We start from the raw sequence: 27,584 nt of genomic DNA on the forward strand, positions 1-27,584 counted from the left end.
CATATTCATGCGGAATCCGTCAGTTTATATAGTAATATAATTAATAATTATCTAATAAAACACTGCTATTTTGCACTCTAATTATATAAATAAATACTTCCTCAATACGTATACTAAAAAAAATTATAATTTGAAGAAGGTATGAAGAAAGTAGTTGACTAGTTGCTGCTGAGATTTAAAATTTTACTACTATTCGAAACCTGATGATCTACTGTCTGTCTATTAGAATATTATTTATTTTATTGTAAGGTATGTACGAAGGAAACACAAATTGCTATGTTTGCTGCTGTTGTTCAGTAATACCTGATGATAATATTAATATATAATATTATTTCATGTTTTTATCATTACTGATAACAAATAATTCCTGGTGACGCCATTGTTTACGTTTTATTTGAATAAAATTATTGGATTATTTTGCTTTACATGACTTTACATGATGCCTTTAGAACTCTTAAGGTTTCCCTTAAACAATTGAACACAGTTTTTGAGATTAAGATATTGTTGTTTATTTGAAAATTTAATTGTCCAAATGCACACACATAATCTACAGATTATACTAGCATCTAGTTCTGTTTACAATTGAGATATGAATTTTTAGTTCTAATTGTGTGTGTATTTATAATAATTAATGGGACATTAAAAGTATAAAAAAATCTTATCTTTAAAATTATTTGTCACCTGTGGATTCAATCTTATTAATTTGCTTTAATTATTTAAAAGGAAGTGACTGATGGAGAAATCTTGGATTGATCAATTTATTTATTTATTTTAATCGGGGATTCTTAACTATTGTTTGGTTAATTTTTTCGTGTATTTTTATTCCATAGTCATAATACTTTATTTACATTTCAGCAGCATGGAGGTTTCACAATCTTTAACCCTCAATGAAGCTGCCCTACAGCAGCTTCCTGATGATAAGAAGCCACATTTTATATTTGAGTGGTTAAGGTTTCTTGATAAAGTTCTTGGGGCTGCTCAAAAGGTATACTTTTATTAAATTTATCATTTTATTGGTATAGTATTTTTGAAGATTTACACAAGTGTTAATTTAGATAAAATATTTTTAAAGTATTAAAACACATGTATTAACTGAATTTTTTACATAAGATATTTGCACAAAAGTTACACATTTTATGATTTATTTGCCTAACTCAATATTTCGGGACCTTTGTATGAGCATGTTTTCAGTGGGACTGAACCAGGGCCCCAAGTGTAAAACACTGTTACAATTTACTTTACATAATAACACATGTCTTAATCCTTTAAAAAGTATTTTATTTAAGTTTTTAAATTGGTAACCAATGGGGCAACTAATCATTGTTTTATTTGACGAAGTAAGGAAAGGAAGGAATATTAGTAATTGTTAAGGTTGGACTCAGTGCCTCAGATGGAATGTCAAAGGCCCCATGACACTCACCACAATGCTTCAGATAAATATGTTTATGGCTACACTCTCATACCAACAACCTCCACAATGCTTGAACATCAAACCACACAATCTGTACATGGTTAAAACTTAGTATCCTGTAGCATGCATGCATTTTTTTTAAGTTATTTTCTTGAAAATGGTGCATTACCTTGTAATAAGAGTGGTAGCACTTTAATTGTGGACTAAATCTAATAACTCATGCTATGGAATACTCAGTCCAACACCTGTACATTAGAGGTGTGTCATTGAAGGTTTTTAAATTAATTTAATTCAACTGTTTTTTGTCAATGGTCAACAGTTTGAAAAAACTGTTAAATCGTCAATGGGTTTTGAAAAATCGCTTAATGCAGTTATTAATAATTTAGGTTTTTATTAGGTTTTCATTTCGTCAATATAATATCAAGTCAACATTTTCGTTCGCAAATTCGTCAATTTTTGAATTAAGCTGTTTTAGTGAGGCATTCAATTTCTTCATTTATTGTGAGTTACGGGTGAAGACGTTGATTGAATTTATTAGCTTATTATGTTCAACAGGTTTTTTCGTTGAAGAAAAACAGTTAATTCGTTAATGAATATAAAACTGTTAATAAAAACAGTTTATTATTTAACAACCACCTCTACTATATGTAGTTGTGAGAAGTGATACCTGTATTGTTAACCTGTCTGACCCATGAAATGGATTATACAAACATGTAAAATACACTTGTTGTAACATATTACATTAATGATTAACAGACATAAGAATAGCCCATATAATAGAACATCTCAATTTAGGTTCATATTAATGTTAAGTCCATGTTAGACATAAATGTTACATTATGTTATTAATGTAGGATTTATACTTAAGAGTGGGTAATATTATACTTAACTATAGTTTTGTCTAGAACTGCATGTCACAGACACATAGTGTTTGTATATCACAATCGGCAAGGCTCCCATCGTGCACTATGGTAAATTATGGCAAATTATGGTATATCTACAGGGGTGTAGAAGATACAGGGGCTTGAAACATGTAATTAAAAAATGTGTGATTATCATTAATCTAAAATGATTTCGATTGTTGTAGAATTATATGGAAAGTTTTCAAATGTAAGCCTTCAATCAAATCAAATGTTTTAGAAAATTTTAGAATGATCTAGAAATCTTTTATGTGAAAAAATTGTGAAGTATATTGTTATACATTATTAACATATAGCTATAAAATCAAAAATGACCCAGCAAAGTGGGTATTCACACCTAATAAAATATAAAAGTACACTACTAGAATGGACTCTTGATTCTCTTATGACTAATTGTATTTATTTTTAAATTTCAGACAGATATAAAAAACTGCCAACAGAAGTTAGTAGCTCAGCTTGTTAACCTACTTCGTGAAAATCTTGGTCCACCGGCAAGGAGAGTGCTTGCTAGATGTCTGGCAACACTGTTCTCTGTAGGAGATACATTCCTATTATTTGACACTGTTAATAAGTGCAATGACATTATTAAAGTGAAGGATGACTCTCCTTCTTACTTGCCAACAAGACTGTGAGTATTCATTTTAACACCCACACACACACATTTTTTTTTTCTACTCATTGTAAGTACAAGGTTGCTCAAAGAATCATGTTTTTTCACTATTTCTTAGTTTATTGCAATATTACTTCTTGATTATTAGAAGCAGAATGCATACTTGAATCAAAGTGATGAATCTACATAATCTACATAGATGGTGTTTTAAAACTACCCACTAGTATTATAATTTTTATAAAATATTTGTATTATAATTTTAATTTAATATTTGTATTAGAAATTAGAAATGTATATAAGCTATACTTACCTAATTAGCCTATTTTAATTACATTATATTTACTGTACGCTTTAAGATGCAATTTTGTAACCCACTTTTTATAAAATTGCCTTAAAGTTCCATTTAAGTGGAAATTCCTTTATGGAACAATAAATGTCTTAAATCATATACAAAGACAGTGGTATGGGTATGTACTTAGTTTGGCTGAGCTTAAGAAGTAAAGAGTCAGAAATTTGCATGTGACCCCAGTCTATTACCATCATTCTTTTACTTATAATAATTATTGCAATAGTGTAGAGGTTAGCTAGATTCACCAATCAGAACACTTAATTTTTCTGTCTTTGTGATAAGCAATAATGTATGATTATGGCTTGATTATTTTAAAATAATTTAAATTAATTACATATTAAAACATAAAAAGAATAAAAATGGGTTACTTATTTATGGGATAGTCCGACTTCACCTATATACTCTTATATATAAAAATTACGCGTCGCTAACACGCCCATATGTGATTGTATTTAACATATTCATAACACAATCAATAAAAAGTGAGTCGCGTTTTATACCCGATAACATCACACAGCGCTTTCGTAACTTTAGACTAAGATTTAGTAGATGTTGTTTAAATGTTAGTATTAATAAATTGAAATTTATTCGCAATATTGCTACGAACTGTTGTTATTTTTATTTAATGTCACATGTCTCACAACTGTGTTATGTTTTAGTGCTGCCATTTGCTGCTTGGGCAGTATGTATGAGAAACTTGGCAGAATGATGGGGAGGTCCTATGAAGAGACAGTCACGAATCTAGTTCGGTCATTGAAAAGTGCTGAATCTCAGACGAGATTTGAAATTATGGTTACACTAGAGAAGGTAATAATATTATGATCCCTACATAATATATAAATGTGAATGTAAGTTTGTTTGTTTCACCACAAAACTACTCAACGGATGATCACGAAATTTACTACAGAGACAGTCTAGTGGTCTTTTGTTGTAAAAAATAGTAGTTTAAACAAAAAAACTAAAAAACACGCTTTTTTAGAAAAATTCTCTTAAGTATTGAAAAAATTCCTAATATTAGATAAATCGGTTAAAGATAATGGTTGAAATTTAAAATTAACTTCAATTCCTCCCTTATAGATCATAGATGAAAATTTTATACTAATCAAAATCCTTATTTTGCAAATTGAAAAATGGAATAATTCTATCAAATTAATGTATGGGTCTTCGATAAATCTACGAAGTGTGAACGAAATCTGGGCGTTAAAAGTGGGTCAAAATCGCGCCCGAATGAGTCGGTTACAAACCTACATACATACAGGTAAAGCTAATTAAAAGCGTGTAAAAAGAGCATGAATGGGTTGAAATAAAGGATGAAAATATGCACGGTATTCGTCATTTTCGGAGATGAAACTTCGTGGTTTCATTTTGTATTAAGAACTTGATAAGAAGTAATAAAGAAATAAATAAAATAGTGGAAGCAATTTACAGATAACCACAGCAGTTTGCATGTATTATGTGCAATGTAAAATATACTTATTTTATTTTATTCGGGAAACAAACAGTACAACTTAATACACTTAAAAAATTAAACTTAAAATATAAATCACTGACCAATAAACGTTTCCATAATTAAATAGTACATAGGAAAATGCGAGCAAATTAATTACAATTTAAAAGTACCTATTTGTAATGAAAATAATAAATATTAATTAAATATATTGAATTGAAAATAATAAAATCTTTATAGAAAATTATAGATGGTTTTAGTAATAATATTAATAATAATAGCAAACATATTTAAGTAAATAAAGAGATGCAATATTATTTAATACTAATGAGAACTACCCTAAAAAATTTAAATTGCTGCCCAAAGTAACTATTCCACGTGGATGAAGTCGCGGTTAAATGTATATATGTATGCACGAAAGAAGATATACTTCTTTGGTCTAACAAAGCAAAAATCCTTAAAATTATTTATGCCTCATGCTATTATACGTTTGTAGAAAGAACAATATTGTAAAAATCTTACAACGATAGCTTTGACAATTAATTATTAAATAACGAATACGGCTGTACCAGCGAATGACGCAAACGTCAAAAAATTTTAGGAACCAATTTCACCCTGTTACATTTGTGTTACAATGATGCGCGAGCATCTTAAAATTTCACTCTCATCATAGAAGTATAACTTCAATAACGAATGTCGCAAACGTCAGAAAATTTTAGGAACCAACTTCACCCTGTTACACAAATGTTACAGTGATGCGCGCGCATCTTATAATTTCACTCTCATCATAGAAGTATAACTTCAATAACGAATGACGCAAACGTCAAAAAATTTTAGGAACCAATTTCACCCTGTTACATTTGTGTTACAATGATGCGCGAGCATCTTAAAATTTCACTCTCATCATAGAAGTATAACTTCAATAACGAATGTCGCAAACGTCAGAAAATTTTAGGAACCAACTTCACCCTGTTACACAAATGTTACAGTGATGCGCGCGCATCTTATAATTTCACTCTCATCATAGAAGTATAACTTCAATAACGAATGACGCAAACGTCAGAAAATTTTAGGAAGCAACTTCACCCTGTTACTTTTGTGTTACAGTGATGCGCGCGCATCTTAAAATTTCGCCCTCATATTTTTTTCATAACGCGCCTAAAGAAGTATAACTTCAATAAATAAATATAATTATCGTTGGTCAGATCTGCATCGGTATGGGCACAGCGGCGGGCACTGTGCTTCGAGAAATATCGCGCGCGGCTCGCTCGTCGCTACTGAACGAGCGTACAAGCGGAGTACGCGCTGCGGCAGCACACGTCTTGCGCAGCATGTTGCCTTTGCAGAAGCTGACAGCAACCGACGTAGATGCCATCGCGGCTGCCTGTCTACGAGCGGCTCATCCTAGCGACTATCAGCTCAGGTATGTTCCAATTCAAATTACTTTTGATTCGAAATTAAAATGTGTTCGGCTCGAGGTATGTTTGAATGTTTGGGACTGTATTAAGGTTCAAATGCTTTTAGTGTTAATTCCGTCAATATTCGTCATCCAACAATTCGACACGTGTTTCACCTGTACACGAGGCATCCTTAGGAGATATTGACTCTTTGCAAGTTGAATCTGGCACGCGACTGTATCGAATGTGCCGGAAACTGGAAACACCGCACACAGAAGTTTATGTGATTAGTCTTTAAAGTGTTCCACTTCGACGTACGAGGATACTACAAGGGTGTCTTTTAATTTCCTTGAATTTAAATTTCTATTATAAATGTTGTTTGGTATTCCAGATGTGCTATTGCCGAGTTATTAGGTGCTCTCTTTGCCGCGACACAAGCCGGAGATGCCACTAGTATAACCACAAAAAACAAACTTGGAATGCCACCAGGTATCACTTAACTATCAATCAATATCTATATATTTTGATAGTAAAATTTTATTAAACAACATTGTACTACTATAAACAACTAGACTCCCAATCGCCTATTAAAAGGTCGTCAAAAAATGTCCGAGCGGTGTTGTAAATACGTATACAAAAATGTATCAACTTATTTTAAAACATTCATTCAGATCAGTTCAAAGTCAGTTATACGCTCATTAGAAGCAAGAACATTTTTTTAGCAATTGAATTGTAATTATTTAGAAAAATTATTAAAAAACTTCAAGTTATTAACACAATTTTGTTAATTTAAAGGGGCACTTACCAGAAATACTACACTCAATCCTTTTTACGTTTGCAAAGTATGTTGTTATTTAGACTGTTTCTCAATGAAACCTTTGCGTGGTGTTGTATTCAAAGCGCGGTCGAAACACAACTGAACGAAAACTCTGCCTGATAGACGCGTAGGCAGAGTTTTGCTTCAGCAATTTTTGAGAGTGATTGTCAGTCTAATTGTTTATTGTCTGATGATCTTTATCAAGCAATCTGAATCTATTTATAACAAAGGAAATAAAAATCTATAAGAAGAACATCTTCGCGATAAATAGGCGGCAGAAGTGTGAAAAGGCGGGGTGTCGGTGTAAGCACCTCTGAGTTATAAAATCATAATAACTTAATATTATATGCCTATTTAATAGTTATAAATTATTTTCAAGTATGTCAGTCAGATTTTATATTAAATGCTGCTTTGAGTAGTGTAGGCAGGTAAGTGATCATGTAAAATTTTATAGGTTAGTGACTTTAATTAAAAAAAAGTGTGCGTATTTCGTTCGTAGTCGTGCGGACACACTTTTTTTTCGACACTAGTGATAACATTAAACTAATCTACCTATAGTTTAACTATATTTAATATATATTGATTTTTTTAACTTGGGAAAATCGTAGGTTAATACTTAAATTTTATGCATATTAATATGATAATGTTAGGAAAGGTATTTATAAAATATTTTATTGATAATGAAGTATATTTTATTTTAGTTACAATTCTTGAATATATTCCTCATAATTTTATGTATGTTTGTCAGTCGTAGCGTTATTGAATCCTATAAAAGTAACAATTGGTTAGAGTGAGAGAGTAGGAGCCTGCCTCCGATGCTGAATGCGTGAGGGAAATTTACTATTTCTATTATCGTGCGCAAAGTTCGATTTTGCGCATGCATTTGCGTTCGCAAAGTACTACTTTCCCACATGTTGACAAGAGCGTGCGGGAATGTGGTGAGCGGGCGGGAATGTTTAAAAATAACTATACTGTTCAAACTTTGCGCAACTTAATAGGAAATAGTTATTTATGCAACTGTTGTGTAATAAGGGGTATTAAAACACGAATGTGGATTTATCTCACCAGGCGAAGCCGAGTGTGATAATAGTATCACATGAGTGTTTTAATACCTAATTATCAACAGTTGCATACAAGACTTTATCTACACCCAAAATATGAATCCTCTAAAAGATTCTGAAACAGTTAGCTTACTGCTAACATTAAAACAGCCAGTCCTAGTAGTAACCTAATATCATCCATTACTGATTATATACAAATAAACTAAGTATTAATGAATGTATTTTAGTAGTAATTTACATTTTGTATAGTGCAATAATTAAAATTCACTTGAATATTATGTTCTTTTGGAAATTAATTGCTCATTTTTTGTAAACAAAACAATAAAAATATCGAAGAAAAATGGCGGGGATTCGAATAACCTACTTTTTTTTACGGCGCGCGACGTTCTAGTGGTGTGGAACGCGCGTAAACCAAAATGTTCTTTTTTTGAAATTCATACAGATGCCACGCATCGAGCAATAAGATTGTGGCTGTCTGTTAAAACTCTTTGTGCATGAAGGGAATGAAAAAAAAAATAGGAGTGTTGTTATGAAATTCAGTACAACATTACAACACTCTTTTGGATGATGTAATGTTTCTGATAACTGTTTCAGAATCTTTAATAGAGGATTTAAAGCATGGGTAAAAAATGTGGTAGATAAAATAGTATACAATACTCGTGCGCACGTAGGTCATCCTGCACTTGCTTCGCTCGTGCGGGAACGACCTACTTTGCGCACTTGTATCGTAATGTACTATTACGTTTCTGATGTTAAATTATTATTGAATTATGTTGATCGATACAATTCATACAGATACTATCATATAGAGGACAGATATGTTTTTTTTGTAGATTTTTAAAGGTGGCTAATTATTGTGCTTGATTCCAAAGACTGATGGAATTAATAGTGAAAGAAGTGTAATAGCTATCATATTTATGAAAAGGAGCTTTAAGTATATGTTTCGCACATTTTCCTTCAAAACTATTTCATTGTGTTTCAGTGCAACAGAACAAGAAAGAACCATCCAAGAATATAGTATCGCTTGATGAAGCGCTTAATTTGTTGATGGGTGCATTTCTGCGGGGCGGTACATCATTCTTGAAAGGAGAAATTATTAAATCCGGTTCTGGGGTGAATAGGGAGGTTCGAGTCTGTGTTACTCATGTGAGTCGCGTTCATTTATTATTGGCTTGAAATATGGTACGGCTTTATGTACGCTATTAGTACAACATTAGCATTATTTTTCTACTAAGTGACCCGGCAAACGTTGTTTTGCCATATAAATTGTATTGATCTTGTGCTTGCTAGTTGATAAGAGATGGCGCTAGTTGTATTCATTAGTAACAATCACACTTCATTTATATTTTGTATAATTCACACTGTAGTTTTATAAATTATAGCCTATTTGTTATTCTGGTGTGTAAGCTATATTATTGTAAAGTTTCATCAAAATCTATTCAGTAGATTTTGCGTTAAACAAGTTCAAACATACATCCAGACATACAAACTTTCACATTTATATTATTAGTAGGATATTAATCTTGCAAGTGACATATAATGAGTTGAGCAAGACCTGTTAAACTGATGATGGCTGATTTTGGAGTATCGCTTAGGATTCTTGAAAAAAATTTTTTTTTGTCATCGCAATTACGCTTGTCATTATGGGCAAAAGTGCAACTTGAGACGTTTATCCAATATATTTACAATAACGTTTGCACATTACAGCTTCACGGACATACATTGCCGCCGCTGTGGTAGAATTACACCCTATATATCCACTTTACTACAGATACTTCAAGTCATATATGCTTCTGCATATTAAAAAGCACACACACACATAGCGCTGCACACACACACATTTTGTCTCCCTCCCTTGAACAGTTATCTTGATGTCATCCTCCCACCGCCTCACAGGGCTAACTCTATTTTCCTGCCATTTCCGAGTGAGGCAATGGGTATGTTCCGATATGCACTGCGAACACTGTACAGTGTGACGTCAATTTAGCATACTGTAAAGGCGTTCCTTTATAGCCAGTTATACTGGTTACTGTTTAAAACGGAACGCAATCCCGTATACTGTCAGCCGCATTTTTTGACGCAGCATTCTAATGAGTGTATTAAAGTTTTCTAGTTCATTAAAAAAACTGTTGTTGGAGTACTACTCGAGTGGTTTTTACTGGTGACGTGATCAAAGTACTGCGAGTACCTTACCTCGAAAACGCCAGTGCTCACAGTAGAATATGGCGGTGAATAATGACGTCATATGTTTCCCTAGGGTACTGCGGTAGTATACTGGCAGTCCATAACGGAACGAATTTTTCTACAGTGATAGCACTCTGCAGTGCTCGCAGTGCATATCGGAACATACCCAATATGGCTCCATTTATTGTTGATCGTTACCGTTCCCTATCGTTTTCTTGCTAATCTTAGTTTGTGTTTGTTTAAACTAAAATTATTTTGTCTTCATACCTAGTTCTCACTTAATTTTATATATTTTTAACTTAACCGATAAATTACTTTTTAGGCATATGTGAATTTTGTCCAAAACATGGGTGGAGTGTGGCTGGAACGTAATATGACCACATTTCTGAATCACGTGCTGGATCTGGTGGCGAATCCTAAGGCAGCCAGTTCCCACGTCGACGCTGTCTATTCCAGGTATTAAAATATTCGTTTTCCTTTTAAAAAAAATGTCTAGTTAAAGATTAAGAAGTTGATAATGTAGTTGGTCGTAATATTATTAGTTTAGAAGTGACAACCGACTTTTATAGCAATCCCTTGTAAGCTAAAGATCGTCGGAAATTTCTTAATAACCATGCTGTTTTGAAAGCATGTCATTACTCTTCTGTCTTTAGTATTATGTACTCTGTTTCTTCATTTTACATAATTTGTAAATAAATAAAAATTTTAAATTACTAGAATGTAATTTTTGATAGTCCCTTAAGAGAGGCCAACCCGTCATATATTTCATGCTGGCGCTCGTACCTGATTATACCTCGGTAACACTGAAAATGTTTAGAAAATGAAAAACGGCTTAATGTAGGAAGCTGTCAATACTTTTATTGTTTTTCTAAGTAATCTCCTCTCTACACATCGTCGCATTCGTTGGAACCACTGAGAAAAGCAGTGGGCCCATTCTTCCTTCTTACGCTTTCACCGCATTAATTTTCTAACTGGCCAGTTCTAAACATTTTCAGTGTTACCCACGTATATTTTTTGTTGTATAGGTTTCTATCGAAGCAGAAAATACAAATTTAAAGAAACGAAAGCAGTACAACCCACCAAATATCTGCTTTATGCACAAATTTTACGTGACCTTTGGGCGTTCATAATGCACTCTATAATCGTAAAATTGAAGAAAACATTGCGATAGAAACTACGCGCATGTCATGGAGATTCTGTATCATAAACATATATTTGACAACTTTGTAAGGATTATACTCTGAAACACGTATTTTCTTTAAGAAGCTTTATGTAATTTTTACACACTTATTTTTCGTTCATTGTTATCGCTTTCTCTTGCTTGTCGTCAACAGGCGGTTTGCTGGTATGCGTTGGATGAAAGAACATGCTTTTCGACCATATTCGCGTTGAAAATAGACGGGCCGGGAAGGGCCCTCTGAAATCCTTCTTAAGAAAACTATATTCTAGTTCAGAAGCTTAGAAAATGGTGATTGAATGTTAAGATGTAAAATAGGTTACAAACGTTAAATTACGTATGATATTTGTTGACACTCTGATGATATGTTTATTAAAAATTGGATGTGACATCATTTATTGAAAGTCAAAAACTACCATTACCCATTCCAAAACGAATTCCTTAGATCTGAGAAGAATGGGCGCAACAAACTCAGCAGGCTTTTTTTCATAAAAAAAAATATGTTCACACAGCAATATTGTACACTTAAACTTATTATTTATTAGCCTGTGGGCGGTCGCTCCATTCCCAATCGTAGCATTAAGAAAGTCATTTATGTTGTAGTAAACTTTACCACACAATCGTTTTTTAACAAATCTATTGAATATCGAATACTTTGTTTTGAATATTTTCTGGGATTTCACAAGACTTACTAACTCGACTTAGCCGAGTAGTAGACATTATTAATGTATATATTTATATTTTCTCTACATCAAAGATTGTAAATGCAGAGTAAATTTAACAACACATTATGTATTTTTTTTTAGAAAATGCATCAACTACATTCTAAGAAATACGCTGGGTAAAATGTTGGGTGAGAAGGCCCAGGCGTCGGCCTGTCGAGAGATTATACAAATTGTTTCCAAACAGATGAACAGCATTGACTTTAACCCGGAGAATGCGAAGGATTGTAATCAGGTGAGTACAGATTTCTATTTGACAATAAAGGACGAGACGAGCAGGAGGTTCAGGTTATGGTAATTGATTTGCCCTGCCCATTACAATGCAGTGCCGCTCAGGATTCTTGAAAAACTCGAAAATTCTAAGTGGCACTACAATTGCGCTCGTTATCTTGAGACGTAAGATTTCAAGTCTCATTTGTACAGTAATATCACTAGATACGGTGCCTTTTAGACCGAAGCACAATAATGCTATTCATTACATTACTACTTCACGCCATGAAAAAGGCACTGTTGTGGTACCCTTGCCTCGCACTGGTAAGATAAAACCAGCACAGAGTATCTCTGATACTTTGTCGAACTCAATATGTAAAGATTTTTTCCATTTCAATTTATTTATCAAGAGATTATTAAATTACAAAATAGGAATAATAATACAAGTCTTTACTTAAAAGCTAGTTAACACTCACTGTGCCTATACTAGGTAATCCTTTCTTTCAGGCGTAAAGAGCTGATATTAAAACTAAATAATAACAAAAAAGAGAAACTTAATAAAGTAAAAAGATTTAAATTAATCTACAGGTTAAGTATTTAAGTGAACAATGTCCTCAAAGTAATGACTATTAACTAATACAAATAAAATATAGATAATGTTTACTTTAAGAGTATTAGTAATTTTTCTGTATGTTCATAGGGCATATTTTGAAGTAATTCTTACAATTAATATTATTTAGGAAATAGATGTTTGTTTATTGTAGTAGTTTATTGAATGAAGGTGACATAAGCTGACCAACGAAAGCGAAAGGCTGTGTATGTCGAGGTGAGAGACAGAGATGGAGATCTTTTGCTGGCTTACGCTATGTTTTTTTATATTTGGCCAAGGCCTAATTTGCGATTGTATATACTTTATTTAATTTATTTATTTATTTGTTTCTAGAAGTTACCTCAATTTTAAATCAAACGGGTATCTTCAAACACATTTATTATTGCGTCGAACTTCCGACCTACCTCGCAAGTGCGCAAAATCGATGCTCTAATACGCACCATTGCGCATGCGTGAGCTCTGAACTTTTGAAAGTAAACTCGTGTCGAAAAGTGAATAAAGAATATATAGATATGTGATTTTTTTTTATTTAGTACAAAGACTTACAATATGCTAGCGTATAACCAAACAAACCGTGCGAGAGATGGGAAGCGAATCTATTGTTACTGTAATTTTGATTTTTTTTTTATGAAAATACGGGTACGGACGTTCAGCTGATGGTAATTGATTATTACAATGCAGTGCCGCTCAGGATTCTTGAAAAGCCCAAACATTTTGTGCGGCACTACAATTGCGCTCGTCACCTTGAGATATAAGATGTTAAGTCTCATTTGCCCAGTAATTTCACTAGCTACGGACAGACTGGTTCAGACCGAAGCACAATAATGTTCACACTTTACTGCCTCACGGCAGAAATAGGCGCCGTTGTGGTACCCCATAATCGAGCCGGCTTCCTGTGCAAAGGAGCCTCCAACTGGTAAAATTTAACAAGTTCATAAAAGTCAGCCACGCTCGTTAACAATTTTGAATATTAAACTATCTTACTCAAACATTGAAAAATCAAAATTGCCCTCGCATATGAGATAAAAGATTACAGTTTAATGTGGGGCTGTTTCTACTCTGTTTAGTTTTATATATTCGAAAAATTCGGTATGTTTAGTAGCGTTTCGTTGCATTGCGAATTTATTAGTAGTATTTAGCCTTGCCACGCACACGAAATGAGTTGCATCTTTACAAATAGACATTTGCTTATGATTGTTTTATTTGTATATGTTATAAGCTTCCCGCGTTTATTTGCAGTGCTGCTTGACATTCGGAAAACTTCGGAATTATGATTATATTGACAGTGTTGTCAGCGATATAGACAATATTTTCCATCTAATATATAAAATTCTCGTGTCACGGTGTGCGGGACTGAACTCCTCCGAAACGGCTTGACCGATTCTCATGAAATTTTGAGTGTTTTTATTTAATTTAGCAGCATTTTCCTATTTATTCACCTTTTAAACCTTCTTTGGACTTCCACAAATAATTCAAGACCTAAATTTGCCAAATCGGTCCATCCTTTCTCGAGTTTTAGCGAGACTTACGAACAGCATTTCATTTTTATATGTATTGATTTACAGCTTCATCTTTTTACAAACCACTTCAGTTAAAATATATGTAAAGTTACCAATGACGTTCTCTACATATAGACAATTCTCTCATACAAAAACAAAGCCGAATTTGGCGCATGCCTCGATTTAATTCAAGTAATTCCGTAATAAGCTGTAGCTGACATATTATTGCGTATATACATTACTGCGTTTACTCCAGTTGCATCAAATATTATTGGTCAAAAGGCAGCAATGTAAACAATTTTTCTGTTTCAGCTGCGTATGTTGAATTTAGAACCCGATTTGGACAGTGAAATCAGTGGAGTAGCAGTTAAGTATTATTTAAAACATGACGAAAATAGGGCTTAAAATATTATAAATTCTAAATTTGTCATTCTGCCCCTATTTTCTAATCAAGATCTGTTCTGTCGGAGGTTTTTTTACATTTTTAATTAAATATCACACTATTATAAAGAGGAAAGTTTGTATGTTTATTTATTGGTTACCTATAATAAGAAAAACAAACACTCAAATATAATATTATTATATACATTAAATAATTCAGTTTACTGGTTATTAAAATGTTAAGTTCCATGAATTAAATTAAATTTGTTAAAATTTGTCTTTTAGACTTAGACATCTTTTCTACGGTATATTTTTTGTGTATGCGGAAATGTATGATAGGTTTTGTTAAATTATAAATGTGGCTAAATTGGACTTTTATGTTTGTCTAATCAATAAGTCTAATTGACAGACTTAACATATTGACATTCGAAAGGGATTTCAATACTTGAAATGTTAAAAAAGTTTTATCATTAAACGCTTAAATCCTATAGTCGTAAATCAGCCTCGAGGAAATGATACGAGCAAATTACACTCGACTTATTTGATTTGTAAAATTCTTCACATCTCTCTCTTGGTGAAAAATATTAGCTTTTGCAGATTTGCGGACTGCGTATCAATTAAAACTAGTGGTGTTTGTTATATTAGATAGCTGATAAAATAACCTATTATATATTTATAATCATTATCACCTATTATTTATTAAAACTGGCAAGCGTTATTTAATATTTATGGGATACGCGATTTTTGTCGCCTGCCAAATTATGCTCTAAGCGCACTGCATGAGAACAAAATTCAAATGAAAGTCATTTTATATTTATTCGAAACGCGATTTTTGTCACCTGCTAAATTATGCTCTAAGCCCACTACATAAGAACTAAATTCAAATGAAAGTCCAATTGTAATCGGAAAATTAATAGGCAATCGAATATATTTTGTTCGGCTATGCAACGCGTTAGATTATTTTTTGTTCGGATATATCAGTGCGCTTATATTTGTATTTGGTTGCCGCTTGCGGCTCGCTTGCCTTGGTATGACGAATTTTGATTAATGATTAGGTATTAGTAGTAATAAGTATAGTATCGTGCGTTTGTGGGTGTAATTGAATTGGTAATTGTTTTTTATGTAAAAAAAAGTTTTTTTTATAATAGTTATATGTAAATGAATTTAAGTTAAATAAACTGGAACAATATATTATTTATATTGCATAAATAAAATCTATTCGTATTATATATTTTATCATAAATACTAATTTTAATCAGTCCTAAACGTGTAAAATGTACGAATGAAAGTTCAATTTTTCAAATTGAGTAATTACCAAATAAAACGGTTACAAAGCAATGATTTATAGGATAATATTTGTTTTAACAGCGCACGATACAGCTTCACTCTGCAAAGATAGACAAAACGCGTCGTTCTAATATATTATATAGCGAAGCTAACTAATATATTGTAGCGTAAAAAATAATAGACGTTTTAAAAGCAGCGTATCGTTATAACGCGATTTTTATATAAAGCCTTTGCGAAGAACTCTAATCACTAGCTAACGATACTTATGTGATACCGTGTAAATAGCACTAGTTTGTTATTTTTCACATTCATCGGCAATGACTTTTTGTACACAAAATATACTATTAAATCATTGTTCACTGGGCCTCTAAAAAAAGAGTGACTCAATAGTTTTCATTTCTGACTTTGTGCTGGTCGCGTCCTTTTATCTGTCTCATTCTGACAAACGGAAGAGAAAGGGATGTAAATACTTGTCAATGATTCACTATCAAACATTTCTTTAGATGTTAATTTATATGTTATGTTATATTATACTATATTATAACATATATTGTATAATTGTACCATATTTAATGAAAACATATTCGTTTTACTTAAGTATATAATGTTTTTGCAAACCAATCTTATATAGATAAAATAAACTTACCGCGATGATAAGTCACACCATTTTTTTTTGTATTATTAAAGAATTTTATTAAGGTGCACTTAGGCTTGTTGATTCACACGACACAGGAGAAAAGTGTACTTACATTGACTTTAAACACACTTTTGCCGTTCCGCTATCAGACTGCGAATGATATGTCCATATATTGTTAGATAGAATGTCATTTAAAGTGATGCAACAAAAATACTCAACGCCTAAAACGAGTAAGTCAAAATAAGTATTTGTAAATTAATACGTAAAAAAAAGAGTTATTAAGTAATGATGCATCTATAATGCATCATCCCACACACACAGTAAATAATTTATTAGCATAAGCATTTTATTAGCGATTATAAAAAATATAATAACTTAAATTTTAAAAACATTAAGTAGAGTTTCTGGTAACAGGATCATCCTGCCACCAAAATTCACGAGCATGATGCCTCCCTGGACCGTATTTTAATCTTATTATAAAAATATGTCTCTGTCTACTTATAATTACTCATTTGTTTACAGGAAACACTATTCAGCCAGCATCTGTTGGTGTGCGCGCTAACAGAAGCCGGTGAATTGTCACTGCAATTGGGAACTTCTGTTCATAATCTTGTGGCTGATAATACTTTGAAGATGATTGACACTATTTTTACGGTATGACATTTGTAGCACTACTATCATATTAAATATGAAATAGAAAGACATGAAACATTCTTTTATTTTGATATACATAATTCTCATTTTCATAATTATGTTCATTCATTCATTTCTCATTCTTGACTTCTTCTCAGTCTTCTTAAATAATATTACATTGTTGCTCTCTAAGTTGAACCATTAGTTTTAATCTTATCTATATGTAAATAACCTCTATTTTTTTACATTGACAATCTTAGTATATATAATTCCGGTGTACAATACTTGTTTCCAGTGAACTAAACTAATGAACGGGTTTTAATGGAGATTACTTCATGGAGTGCTGGAGTTGGACTAAACTAGTCCAACTTGAGAGACAGGATAGTTTTTTTTCCAATATTTGTTTTGTTTGGACATTTTATTTCAATTTCTATGAGAGAATTTATTGACGCACGGTTTAACAGTTATGCTGTGAAACAATTTCATTATAACAACAGGGAGCATATTTTACAAAATAATTCTTGATATGAAATATTATTGTTAACTCATAAAAAAACAGTAATGTTTTTATTATGTACAGAACATCTTCTTTATGTTAATCCAGTGTCCTGATGTTTGTTTCCAGTGAACTCATAAACTAATCAACGGATTTTAATAGGGATTAACTTCATAGCGTGCAGTTTAGTCCAATGTGAGAGATAGGATAGATTTTAATTCGATTTGGGACCGATAATTATTTTGATTTCCAATATTTGTTTTGTATGGACATATTTTCTATGAGAGAATTTATTGGCACACGGTTTTATAGTTCTGTTGTGAAACAATTACATTATAACAACAGGGAGCATATTTCATGAAATAAAACTTGATGTTATGAATATATTATTGGCAAATTCATAACAGATCAGTATTTTATTTATTATGTTTTTATCTCTATCCCGACGGGTTCTGAAAATTTCTGATCACTCCAGGTCTGAATAGTCCGGTCCAGGTCCGATGACTTTCGTTTCGTCAATTTTTTTTTTATTATTTTCTGAAAATTTTGTCAATCCCATTGGAAGCTTCCTTGTGCGGTGTTTCCAGGACGATATCACATGGGTACCTTCAAAAAAATCTGCGTAAATTTTTCTAAAGAGACTGTGATTCCTCAGGTATTGCAAGAGAATATGGGCGGCGGTTATCTCTTATTATCAGGTTGTCCTCTCTTTCATAAATAAAATTCATATAAAACTTTCATGAAAACATTGCAAGTTAGGTATGTTTTGGTAAGTAAGTAAGATCTTTATTTGTTGACAAGGGTAATACATTACAGATAATTTATATAACATTTTAGTATTATAGTATTTAGTTCAAAATACGTAGTTACTAAATACATATTTGTCAATGTTACTTCAAAGTTTCAAAGTAATTTTTTATTAAAAATTCACTGATCTTATAATAACATTTGGTGCTAGGTTTTGGAGCACCCGTGTGTTGCGGCGCGTTTGTCTGCCGCGGGTGCGTTGCGGCTTGTATGCGAAGCCTACCCCGCGCTAATCACGCCACTACTGGACCGTGCGTGCGACGCCCTAGACACACCCCGTGCTACGCCCCATCACATTTCTGGTGGGTTATACGCATCTTTAACTTTATTTTTAGAATAATTAATCGTTTTTTAAATACTGAATTACCTCAAATTATATTGGCATACCTGCCTGTGAATACTCTATTTAGACGAATATTATTTTGGAAATTGAAGTTCATCAAGGACTTAGGCTCTTTAATTTTAAATGTTTATTGTACGATATCACATTGTTATCCATATTTTTATATAAAAAAAGCCCGCTGAGTTTCTTTCGCCCATTCTTCTCAGGTCTGAGGCAGTCTCTTTTGAATGGGTGGTAGTTTTTGACGTTCAATAAGTGATTATGAATCCTATTTTGAATAAAAATATTTGAATTGTTCAAGGTGATAATGATAATAATAATGTTATAATATTGACACACTCTTACACAAATTATCTTGCCCCAAACTAAGCATAGCCTGTATAGTAAAGATACAAGACAACGATATAATATTTTAATACGAATTACTTACTTAAATATAAATAAATACTTACTATAACTATAACATGAACACATAATCCATGACTCGGAAACAAACATCCATATTCATTATATATAAATGATTGCACCTGCCGGGATTCGAACTCGGGACCTCTAGCAGTAGTCTAGTAGTAGTCAGGCTCACTAACAGGGTCACTATTCGGCTATATCGGTCGTCAAAGGTCAAAAAAAATGTAACAGTAAATTATGTATTTATTTTCTAAAAATAAATAAAAAATGTGACTTCCGAGAGAGATTCTCAAGATCTCTTACGAATATCATTTCCCGAGTTCCACTCATTAGGCTCACCCCTATTTTATGACAAATAACTTAATAACACACATTTTACAATTATAACTATTTACTTTTAAATCACCACGTTCCGGAAGACGCAGTGTTGGTAAGCCCCCTACAAGATGTACCAACGATCTAGCCCAAGATCGCCGGAATACGTTGGATGAGGGCAGCGCAGGACCGATAGTCGTGGAAATCTTTGGGGGAGCCCTTTGTCCAGCAGTGAACGTCTTCCAGCTGATGATGATGATGATATGATGACTTTTAAATCTATACTCTAGTAATTATTTAACAACACTGACACTGCAGAATAATTAATTCAATCTCGAACAAGACATATATATATATATACCCAATGCTTGTTTTCTTCTCGCCCCTCTCATCTCCTCTCCTCTACTCGCCTCACACTTCACACCGCTACACTAGCGCGCCTCCTCTCCGACACCAGCTCCTAACTTCACTTTACTCGTTACAGTATTATTTTGTTTTAGGTTACTCAGCGGCGGTGGCAGCAATATTGGGCTCGGTGCGTTCTTCCCCGCTGGGCATTCCGCACGGGCGCGGCAAGGTGGCGTTTAACGCTGCGGAACAATTGTTGCGGTCGGCCGGACAGAGCACTCGACTCACCGCCGCTCGAACTAACGCCGGCTGGCTCATCGTGGCAGCAATATGCACTCTAGGTATGACACCACGTTTCACCTTAGCAGAGCTATAACTGCAAACCAAACACTCACCCCCTTATTCATAATAGTCTGCTAACTTAAAGCATTGCTAAATCTCACTCTGTCTTCTTCTATTGACCTAAGTCAGAATGAGAAAAAACACTCCTTAGCGGCTGGTTTTAAATTAGCAGACCATTATGAATAAGGGGGTCAGAATATAACATCGCATAACCTACAGCCCGATATTTTTTTTATTTATATATACGAAACATTAACATCATGCATCATTTTAGTATCACACAAGACTCCAGTCAACAGCTAACGCACACATTGACAAATCAAAATTGGTCACGCATTTTTGGGGTGGTTGGTCGTCTATAAGCTATAGTATATTACCATGACGAAGAGGCTGTCCCCGGCACTAAGATAAGTAGAGTTTTATGTATTTTTTAGATATTTTCATTAAATCTGTTTTTTCTTTCAAGGAGTCCCCGTAGTGCGTGGTCTTTTACCGCGTATGTTGCTGCTGTGGAGAAACAGTTTCCCGAGGTCAGCCAAGGAGTTGGAGTCAGAGAAAGCCAGGGGAGATGCTTTCACTTGGCAGGTAGTCTATTTTGTTTTTTTTTGAAGTGAAAACTTCTTTGGCGGCGAGCACTTTTCTTGGGATGGATATAAAATGTTAAACTCGCGTCAGGACACGTGGCCTGATCGAAAATTCGCAAGACAGTCGTTGTAATTACGGAAGATAAATGTATGCTTCTAACTAATTATAGTTCTTATATATATTATAGTTCGGCTATTTCAACTTAATGATCATACGGTCATACGGACCAGTGCGTGAATCATTCTGACTGCGAAGCCGAATCACTGCGAGGTCGAATCACTGCGAGGTCGAGGGATCGACTCTCAGCCGTCAAATATTAAGGGTTCAAGTATGAAATCGCCAATTTGTACTGAATAATTGAAACTTTAATGTAACATATATATTCTATCAAAATAATTATCATTATTATCTATACATTCCTGCCATTTAATAGGAAGGTCATTTATGTCTCTGCGATAGAACTGTGGTGATCTAGATTCGACAATTGTTTGAAAGGATTCTGTACTCCTCCTGTACGCCTCCGGAGAAGAAAATATTTTCACGAAACGTTAAATATGTCCGTTGAAGCAGTCTGGCGAATATGGAGGGTGACTGGTTTCTAATTGCAGTTCCTTTAGAGTTAAAACGGTTTCTTGTGCTGTATGCGGTCTCGCGTTATGGAGCATTAATGGTGAAGACAAGTTTCAACATGGGTTTCTTTCTGTAGATCAGGCAGATCATGAGGCACCCATTTTTAATATTATTTATTTTATTGATTTGACGCAAATTTGTCAATATTGGTGGTAAGGTAACGTTAAACCATGCCGCTAATTCCTGGGTAGTTTGGCTCGGATCACCTTCCACCATCTCTTTCAATTCATTCGTTCATCAAATGAAAGCTTCCACCACGAAAGCCTTTTAAACAAAATGGCATGGTGCCTTCATTAGCAGTCCCCTCACCGTTTCGCGTTGGAACTCTTATTCAAAAATCACTCGAATTTTCAAAGAATCCATCTTTCTTGTCCAAGTTGAATAAAAAAACAACTGAAAGTCGATAATCGAATGTTGGACATTTTTAAAAGAACACGTGAAAAAAGTTTCATTCAAAATCTCAAAGCATAAAGTCAAGTGTCAATTTGAAGTACCTGTTATAATAAAACGGCAAATTCATACTTTAATCCCAATTATTTTAACAGTTTAATTATTTGCTACTTTTTAAGCTTACTCATTAGCGAATACTCTGCCTAAGGCGATAGTTATACTTGAATTTGTTTGTTACTTATTATTTTGTTTAAATTTATTTTTATTTAATTAATTTGTTTCTTCAGCCACTATAAACCTTTTGTATCAGTTGATGATTGCAATGAAAATGGTGAAAGAGTCGTTGAAATTATGGTTGGAAGTTGATTTTTCTGAGAGATATACTTTTGAATGTAAAATAATTGTAATAGTTCTGAAGTGTTAATTTTTTTATGTAATATATTGTCATTTTTGTGTGCGATAGCGCAATAAAATAATATTGTATTTAACCCCATATATGCTTCGTGCGAAATTATTTCCTAACCCTTACAAAGTATTCAACATAAACGTTAAATTTTTTGCTTCTGCCGACACTCCCTGAGTGCAACTCGTATTTCTTTTTATTTTGAATCATAATTATGGTCACTTTTTATGCTAATAATATATTTATTTATTAATACGGCTTTACTCACGTTTTTGTCGGTGTCGGTACCGACTAGTTACTTGAGTAAGAGGTGAGATGTTATCGCGAACCCACCATACTCACAAGTCGGTACTGACACCGACAAAAACGTGAGTAAAACCGTATTAACAAATAATTTAATAATGACTCACAAACGTTTTAATAATTTAATAATATAGTGTATAATAAATGTATTTTATTTGTATAACAGATTGTATTCGGGTTGGTGTTACTGTTTAGAAAGGATTATATTATATTATAATATAATTTAATTAAATTTAATAATACATATTAAAATATTTTATCCTAATACATACTTAACAAATATTTTTTTTCAACAAATATTTCTAGACCGAGCATCGATGCTGTTCATTTGAAAAGAAAAACCACACATCATTCTATATTGTGGCTGATAAAGATACATTTCTAGAATGCATAATAAAATATAGTACAGATAAAAGTACCGTTTTGATTACCTAGGTACCTTAATTATCTAGAAACCGATACCTTACTAAAAGGACAATAAAATTAGCAAAAGACAATAAAATAAACAGGAATTGCATAATATTTTAATATAATAATAATATTGACACACTTTTTACAAAAATTACCTTGCCCCAAATTAGGCATATATAGCCTGTGTTATGGGTTGCAAGATAACGATATATTTAATACAATATACTTACTTAAACATACATAAATACATATAAATCATCATCCATATTGATCATATAAATAAAAGGCATAAAAGGCATTTATTTTCTCAAAATTGATTCCTTTAGAATTCTTTTTGATGTCATTTCTTATACTACTAGATACTACTACCGCTTCGGAAACAAATGGCGCTCTGAGAGCGGCGCAAGAAACTCTCCCAGCATTCTTTTTTTATGCGCTCTTTTCAATAAAAATATACAATATTGTACAGTCGCTATAAAATAATCACAATCTAGTCCCAGGCTGTCCGATCATTTAGATATTCAGCAGCGGAGTAATAGGATTTACGACAGAGCCATTTTTTTTATAAAACATTTAAATTTATTTATAGATAATGCCTGAACAGTGGCTGGGACTTTATTGTAGAAGTGTATACATTTACCCTTAAAGCTATTATGTATCTTATGAAGCCTACTAGAATTAGTTACAAGCAATCCCTTATTTAATGCTTGCGAATATGTATTAAAATAGAATAAATATTCTATCTACTTATAGTATAACATTTAACATATTTATGTATACACGTAATTAATATGTATTAAAATGTATCACTCCAAATATATATAAGAATTCTATTTATTTATATTTATATTATAATATTATCTATGCAATTGGCAATATAAAGTTTTTGTTTGATTGATTCTACAAAAAAATTGTTATGATTGGTCTTGGTGGTACATATAGGTACTACTTTGTTATGAGTGCGACCTGCGAATTACACTGTGACCGCGTGCTAATTCTGCTTCATTTTTTTAAAACTAGATCAGAGGGTAGATCTAAATTTTATTTTTTTGTATTATTACTTCTTTTATACCTAACGAGCTTAGCAATTCGGATTTTTTGTTGAATATCTTACGTTTAAAAATAGTATTAATAATTAAAAGGTTTTTTTACTGACAATATGAAACAAAAGCAAATTATAAATAAGAGATTAGCGGCCGTTCCCAATATTCAGTCTAACTCTTACTTGATAAAAATCGTAACTATCGTTGGCTTTTCTGTCCCAATATACTTATCGACGGTAGCACACCTTATCCGAACACGCTGTCTGTCACTGGGACGACCAGCGATAGAAGTTTGAATGAAAATTGGAATTCACGCGTCAAAATATAAGGCCATAAGAATGACTTATCGGGTATATTGGGACAGCTTCAGATTATTGACAGCTACTTACTGACAGTAAAAGGTAGTAATTTATCTCTATCTATAGATAGTATATTGGGAACGGCCGTTAGAGATTATGCTTGGGGTCTTCATCAAAAAACTACAAATACGTTCAATATCTATTATACTATATTAAAACTGTAGAGCCGAAGTGTCCGAACACTAAAATACAAATTTAAATAAAAATAGCCGTCTGTTTGTAATACTATTAAGTAACCTCTGGAATTACTGGACGGATTTTCATAAAAACTTTCACGAATGCCTTTTTGAGCAGCATTTACCGCCGCACTCATAGTCGTTTCTTATCTTAGTGCTAAGAAGTATTTAGCTAAGTATGCATTAATCTACTAAGGAGAGTTCAATCCCAGAGACGTCTTGACTTTTAATTTCCTTAGCTCCTAAGGACACATTAGGATTATCGATAATTTATTTGTGATGCCAGTATAAAAAAGAATAAGACAAATTATTTTTTTTTTCATGAAAATAGGTGACGAGACAATGCAATGCCGCTCAGGATTCTTGAAATACCCAAAAATTCTGAGCGGCGCTCCTGCGTCACCTTGAGACAAAAGATGTTAAGTCTCATTTGCCTAGTAATTTCTTAGCACATAAATTTATTCACAAACTCTTATTTATGATTTCTTTTTTTAATTTTGATTTCCAAATATATTGTATAGCTGAAAACTCCATAATTGTCTGAAAATAATGAATAAAATAAATTGACTGTTCATTTTTTACTGTGACAATATCCGAATTCCACTAACCGCCGTTTTCAATAACCTATCTATCCTTAGTTTAACTTACTAGAGGTAGACAAAACTATCCTTTTACGCTTATTTACATTTCAATAACCTATTGACAGATAGCACAATAACTATATTGGACATAACTATGGATAGATAAGATATTGTCATTAAATGGTGACAGCAATGTATGTGTAAGTTAAACTAAGAATAGATAGGTTATTGAAAAGGGCCGTTAGTCAGTGTCATGTCATTTGCCTTCAACTGTGATTGTTGTGATTTTGTGTTTTGGGAATATGTCTTTCGTGAAATTAATTACAAAAGATAAGTTACCCTTATAAAGCTCGAGCAAATGAACGTGGCAGTATGTTTAATACAGGAGGTGGACCGTCTTCTGTGCCTCCACAGATAGCGATGAAAGCCACTTTAGTTGAGGACGTATCTACGATACAGCCTCATCATAATATAGAAAATGAGTGCACTATCAATAACTATTAAAACTGAAATGTATTTATTGTAACTATTCACTGATTAATTATTTAAATTAAATTATATAAGATTGCATTTATTATTACAGAAATTGACACGTTTATCTCAATATTTACACGTCAAAACAATTCCTTAACCATTGAAGTATAGGTCTGACGATACTTAAAGTTAAGTATTCCTTAGGCCTATTAAGGAATCCTTTTCTTTTTTATGGAATAGGAGGACAAACGAGCGTACGGGTCACCTGTTGTTAAGTGATCACCGCCGCCCACAATCTCTTGCAACACCAGAGGAATCACAGGAGCGTTGCCGGCCTTTAAGGAAGGTGTACGCTTTTTTTTGAAGATACCCATGTCATATTGTCGTGGAAACACCGCACAAGAAAGCTCATTCCACAGCTTTGTAGTGTGTGGAAGAAAGCTCCTTGAAAACCGCACTGTGACCGCCACACATCCATTCCTTAGGTGACTATAGGAGTGAACATTTTTAATGCTATACTAAGTAGCTATTTAAGTATTCCTTAAACGACTATGAATACGGCGGTTAGGCTGTATATGATCAAAATTGTTGCACGCAGTAAAGTAAGTTATATTGATCGAAGCTTATTAACAAGAGGCTGGGACATAAAGGCAGCAGACATAAGACAAGCACTGACTAGTAAGAAAACAAGGACTCCGCGCCGTGATATTAGCAAGTGAAGCACATTTATGCTAGTGTGTGTGCGGTTATGGGTATACCAGTTACACAATTTTTTCTCCCTTATATAATCATATATCCTCAAATACTTTTATATTATTGTTTTTACACTTTTTTACAACGCACGACGGCATTTTTAAAATATTCTATTGCGACGCATACTGATCTGTTACAGACGATGGCAAATCTCATAATGGCGGCCGATCGGCTTGTATTAGTGTGTGTGCGTGGGGCTATGTATTTACACGTTTACCGGCTTGTTTTGGTGTCTCACTGTTATGTTAGGTGGCACGTAGTCCTTTTTTTTCTCGACCGTGAAGACGAGTTATAATCTAAAATTCGTATATATTTTTCCCCTGTGTTCCTTTTCTTGCTAGCGCTACAAGATATTTTTATTAAGTTTGAAAATATATTGTCTGATTTTTCCTTTATTATATGTTTTCTTCTAATGTCTTCAGCGAAATACACAAATAGAATTTGAGAAACAAAATTTTATGAACGATGCGGGACTCGATCCCACGACCTCCGGGGTTCCGTGCCGGTGCTCTAACCAACTGAGCTAACCGTTCGAGTAACGGATCGTTATAAAATCTTGTATGATTTGTTCAACTCTCAGGTTGTGGCTTCATATTCAGCGAAATATTTAATCTGATACCCATATTATATTGTGTTTATTAAAAATATCTGTATACTATAGATTGTCCGCGTTGCGCGAAGACTAGAGCAAAGTCACGGTAAAAAAACAGGCCCCTATTATTAAATGCTTAAGCTCATCCGCGATGTCAATTTTCAACTTTTCATTATAAATGTATCTTCACACCTAACCAATATGTTCAACATAAATGAAGTTTGAAAACAAAATGATATGAACGATGCGGGACTCGAACCCACGACCTCTCGCGTTCCGTTCGAGTGGTCTTCCAGTGTGTTCAATTTCAGCTCAATTGGTTGAAGATATCAGATTAAAAGTTATTTATTATCAGTTTCGTTTAAAGAAATTCCTTTCTCATTTTTTTTATGGAAGAAGAGGACAAACGTAGGAGCGTACGTGTCATTTGATGTTAAGTGACCACCGCTGCCCACGTTTTGTTGCAACACCAG

At 33.1% G+C, this 27,584-nt stretch overlaps 1 protein-coding gene across 1 annotated transcript in view; it reads left to right on the forward strand.

The window, feature by feature from the left end:
• The window catches only part of LOC126975467 (HEAT repeat-containing protein 5B), an 80,635-nt gene continuing 53,051 nt past the window's right edge, over window positions 1–27,584 (forward strand). The window contains exons 1-13 of the mRNA XM_050823390.1: window positions 1–249; window positions 856–985; window positions 2,748–2,959; window positions 3,950–4,097; window positions 5,943–6,160; window positions 6,526–6,623; window positions 8,995–9,158; window positions 10,519–10,652; window positions 12,180–12,330; window positions 17,242–17,373; window positions 18,807–18,957; window positions 20,222–20,410; window positions 20,878–20,996. Of these exons, the coding sequence (XP_050679347.1) occupies window positions 860–985; window positions 2,748–2,959; window positions 3,950–4,097; window positions 5,943–6,160; window positions 6,526–6,623; window positions 8,995–9,158; window positions 10,519–10,652; window positions 12,180–12,330; window positions 17,242–17,373; window positions 18,807–18,957; window positions 20,222–20,410; window positions 20,878–20,996 (1,842 nt within the window). The 5' untranslated portion in view covers window positions 1–249; window positions 856–859. The remainder of the gene's footprint in view (window positions 250–855; window positions 986–2,747; window positions 2,960–3,949; window positions 4,098–5,942; window positions 6,161–6,525; window positions 6,624–8,994; window positions 9,159–10,518; window positions 10,653–12,179; window positions 12,331–17,241; window positions 17,374–18,806; window positions 18,958–20,221; window positions 20,411–20,877; window positions 20,997–27,584) is intronic.

Source organism: Leptidea sinapis, chromosome 2 (genome assembly GCF_905404315.1).
Source record: "Leptidea sinapis chromosome 2, ilLepSina1.1, whole genome shotgun sequence".
Taxonomy (NCBI): Eukaryota; Metazoa; Arthropoda; class Insecta; order Lepidoptera; family Pieridae; genus Leptidea; species Leptidea sinapis.